The sequence below is a fragment of the Lepisma saccharinum genome, chromosome 10, assembly GCF_977018435.1.
Source record: "Lepisma saccharinum chromosome 10, izLepSacc3.1, whole genome shotgun sequence".
In the NCBI taxonomy this organism is placed as follows: domain Eukaryota; kingdom Metazoa; phylum Arthropoda; class Insecta; order Zygentoma; family Lepismatidae; genus Lepisma; species Lepisma saccharinum.
In genome coordinates this window covers 6,327,610-6,331,841 of record NC_139238.1, presented here as the reverse complement: position 1 = coordinate 6,331,841, position 4,232 = coordinate 6,327,610, and the positions used below count along the sequence as shown (strand labels likewise).

The window sequence follows — 4,232 nt, the reverse complement described above, 5'->3', positions numbered from 1 at the left end:
TAAAGATTTGTCATCATTTGGAAGCTGCACAACAAAGCCTGCCACGAGTAGGACGATTCTTTGTATTATTTATTCATTGGAAAGCGGGAAAGGAAACGTTCTAAAATAAGAGATGGAGTCGAATTACTGGTAATATTAACGAAACATTTTATCTGCGGAACATTCTAGAATATAACGAAGACATAAATCCCCAGCTTGAATTTCCCGGTTGATCAGTACAACAGAATCGGTTATTAATTCGAAAAATAATTTCCTTACCAAACCACCACTTTACATGACCAACCCAACGCATACCGCACTGTAAGCAAAAGCACAGCAATTACAGAAATAATCTGAAACAGATATCAACCCACCATTCCCAGTTCAAGTGTTGTCGCTTTCAAAAGTAACTTCTCGAAAGTTTCATCTGTATTTGATTTGGCAAAACTTCAATTCAATTCCATCCCATCTAGCTTTCCAGAAGCGTATGTCGACCTTCGTGGCGTAGTGGTTAGCACAGCGCGCTACTAAGCTAGGGATACCGGATTCGAATCCTGGCCAGGGGTTGAGTGTTCCTTCATCAACTTAATTCTATCATGACTCATCCTCGTCGTTACGATTAGCCAAAAGTGACAGAAAATCAATGTTAAATAACTACAATAAAATCTCGCCACATACAATGGAGAAACTGAAAAAGAGCAAACCTTTGGCATTTTATTTCCCAAGCCCGATCAAACAGAGCGGGTCGTTCAGGCACTAAGCCCGGGGAGGGCTCGGGGACTGAAGCTCCACCCGAAATTCTACAAATATATAATTTAAACACTGTATAGTGGAAATTAATTTTACTTCCATTAAACATCTTGTATAATAACTTGTATTGTACTGAGAAATTCATCCTAGGGGATTGTACCGCCGCTACTGACACACACAAGTTCTTCGCTGCTGCCTTTCCCGATATAAAATTCATGCTACGGGCCTGGGGCCATTAGTAATATTTTGCAGGAGGGCCCAACATTTGTAGAACCGGCACTGTTTGTATGTAGTAGTAATTTCAAATTAAAATTCATGGCATATCCCCTGAGCCAAAGTATAGATTGGAGCACGTGCAAGAACGTTTGGAATGACGGAAACTGTACCAAGCTGTGAAGCAGTACTTTTGCAAGCTTAGCAACTAATCCACAGAGCCCGTCAGAGCAGTATCTTACGAAATTCGCCCTCAGAACATCTTCAAGTATTGAGGATCCTGCTGGAGGCGTTGCATCTCGTATTATGCGCTCTGATAATTCCTTGCTGTAACGTAGGCTGGAAGAAGTTTCGCATAAGCTTCTACTTTCTCGTGCCGCTCGGTTACATAGCCATGATAATCATGATGATCCGTAGAGTCACTCTTCCAGGTGCAGCGAATGGGCTTAGAGCATTCTTTGTACCTGAAATTAAGGAACTTCTTAGCGTCGGAACATGGATGGACGCAGCAGTCCAAGCGCTGTTCACCGTCGGGGTCGGACACGGCACTGTGGTTCATAGAGCTCGCTTCAACTACGTGAATCACAATTGCTGGTGGGAAGTGTTCTGCGTCCCTGGTCTGAGTACGGCTGTGAGCGTGATCTTTGGACTCGTGTTATTTTGCGGCTTGGGCTTCTTGCAAGCGCAGACAGGTATCGCATTCTTCTCCCTGGCAAAGGACGGGCCAGCAGTGATGTTCTCCATTTATCCTGCGATGATAGCCACCATGCCTTGTCCCCAGCTATGGAACGTCCTGGTATTTGCCTCTCTCGGCTATACCGCACTCTCCTGGATAGTGATACAACTTGACGCTTTCCAGTGGAGTCTGTACGACGTTTATCCCACTCTGAAGAAGGACAGATTGCCGCGCATCGTAGTCACCGTGTTCTTTGTTTTCCTAGTCTCTGCATTCTGCATTCGAGAAAATGGAATATACTGGTTCAAATTGCTGGATACCCACGCTACGCCGACGCTAATGATCATCTGCGTCATGGAAGTGCTTGCATTTGTGTTCATCTACGGCATGAAAAAGTACGAAAGACTTTTGATGTTTGTTAACGGTAGGAGGACAGTTAATGGATTGTGGTGGCTGTGTTGGGTGGTCGTAACTCCGGCAACATTACTCTGTGTCTATGGTTCCTTCGTTGTCTGCAGCAGCAAACCAATTTCATACGGAGCAGAGCTATTCCCCCTTTGGACTGTAGCAGCAGGGTGGGGGGCATCGTTCCTTACAATAGTTTTCATTCCAGCGTACGTTATAACGATGGTAGCAAACATGGGCGGGACACTGCTACAACGGTTGCGAAATCTCATCCGTACATCGCCGCAGTTCGCACCAGAGTATGCAATGGATGCAAATTATTGGAATGAATTCTGCAGATCGTATTCACCCGGCACAAGGTTTGCAAATGGGCTGTATCGTTATTTCATTGGAGATCACATGATGTGTATATTGAACGAGGAGAAGCGACGTTATAGTACCTTTTCATGTAGTGTATATACGTATGTAACACGTTAGAATGTATCAAAAGTGGAACATATTCACTATTAGCGTTGCATATCCAGCTCCTTGCGTGACTGGACACGCACCAAACATTTTGATGTACCCGCTACTAGTGAACTGTGCTACCATCGTTCCTAGGTGGAACATAGGTAACCCACAAATGAGGATGAAGATTAGGTAGGGGAAGAGGAAAGTCCTCCCTTATGAACGTAACACAGGTAGGGAATTCTCCAGACGCCACCGATGCCGATACACGGGCTGAGGTAGTAGAACAGGACCTCCATCCTTTTTAGGTAAGTCTTGGCTTCGGCGGGATGTGCGTCGGGTTTCATCCGCTTGATTCTTCGGGTCTCGATCCGGATTCGAAGTTCGGAGATTATTGACCGCGAATTGTTGCTTATGGAGTACGGCTCAACAACGTCTGCGAACTTAACCACTCTTGGGGGAATCTCTTCGGTCTCCTCCTCGGCTTCATCATAGAGTCGTGGCATTCTTTGTCGGCCACTCTTCAGAGGAATCAATTTTGACCTGGATTTCCTCAGTGGACTTTGAGAAGGGCTGAAGGGCCAGCCTCATCACTTATACAAGTAACTATCTCAGTCTCGGTAACTCTCTCGGACTCGGTAGCTTTCTCTGTCTCTCTAACTACCTCCGTCTCTTCTACACTGACAGCGATTGCTCTTCACTTGACGTGTTAGCCATATCTTCAATGTCTTTTTTATCTTTCACTCGTGAATATATCCTTCACTATTTTTTGCTTGTCCCAAAATATACGTTTAGTGCTAATCTTGTTTTTCGCAGCCCTAATTCCATGGAAACACTTTGCCTATTTTAAAAACATCAACAATCAGCAACAATCAGCAATATCCAAGGCATTGCTCCTTCCTTGTGCAAGCAAATTGACATACCTTCCATTGTTTCGAACAATTTATGTCTGGAAAGAAAATAGAAGGGAATTTTCAAGCCTTATCAATAAGTGACAGTGGCTTTAATACAATTAAAATATTTTTAGTTTACCAAAAGATACTTCCAGTTCCAAACTCTTAATCCGAAATAAATAAATACACACACATATACGAGCACAAATTTCTTTAACAATAGTATTTCTGTTTGGTGTGTATATAGAGTTCGGCTTACCTATAAATAGTCAGGTAGAAACCTGCTTAATACGTTTGAAGAAGTTGCATATTGAAGAAGTTGCATATTGAAGTTAATTTTGTGTAAGTCATTTTTGACATAATCTTGTAATCATGGAGTCCCGTGTTGATTCCCGGCAAAAGCACAGTGGCTAAATTAAAATATCTGGGTATAAGGTATTCTTTTAAAAAAAAAATGACATTGAGACCGAGGATCTGATATTAAGATTTGGTCTCGTCTCGATTTTACAGAGGTCTGTCTCGTTCTCGTCTCATTCTCGCCTCGATTCTTACAAGCCGTCCATGTCTCCGTACGATCTTTCGAAACAGGCGGGTCTGTTTATTATGATGTGGACATCTTGTAGTTCCTCTATTGAGGTATTAATATTTTGACATTTTAAATTGCAAATTTCCACATTTTTCATCACATTATTAGAATGAGGTAAGAATGCTTAAATAACTATCTATAATCATTAGCACAATGAAGTACAATGGCCATCTCTGAGGCCACCATATTACGCCTGTAGGATTATACAAAGGGCGATATGACCTTTACCATGCAAAAGTGTTTGGAAGTAACAGTTACCTCTTTTAGGGAATACAACTATAAG

General features: G+C 42.7%; 1 protein-coding gene across 1 annotated transcript; it reads left to right on the top strand.

Annotated features, from left to right (window-relative positions):
* Positions 1–1,336: 1,336 nt before the first annotated feature.
* On the top strand, positions 1,337–2,500 carry LOC145994464 (sodium-dependent dopamine transporter-like). The gene has a single exon (XM_083130600.1). It carries the CDS (start codon positions 1,337–1,339, stop codon positions 2,498–2,500), a length of 1,164 nt encoding a protein of 387 aa, XP_082986726.1.
* Positions 2,501–4,232: the final 1,732 nt, after the last annotated feature.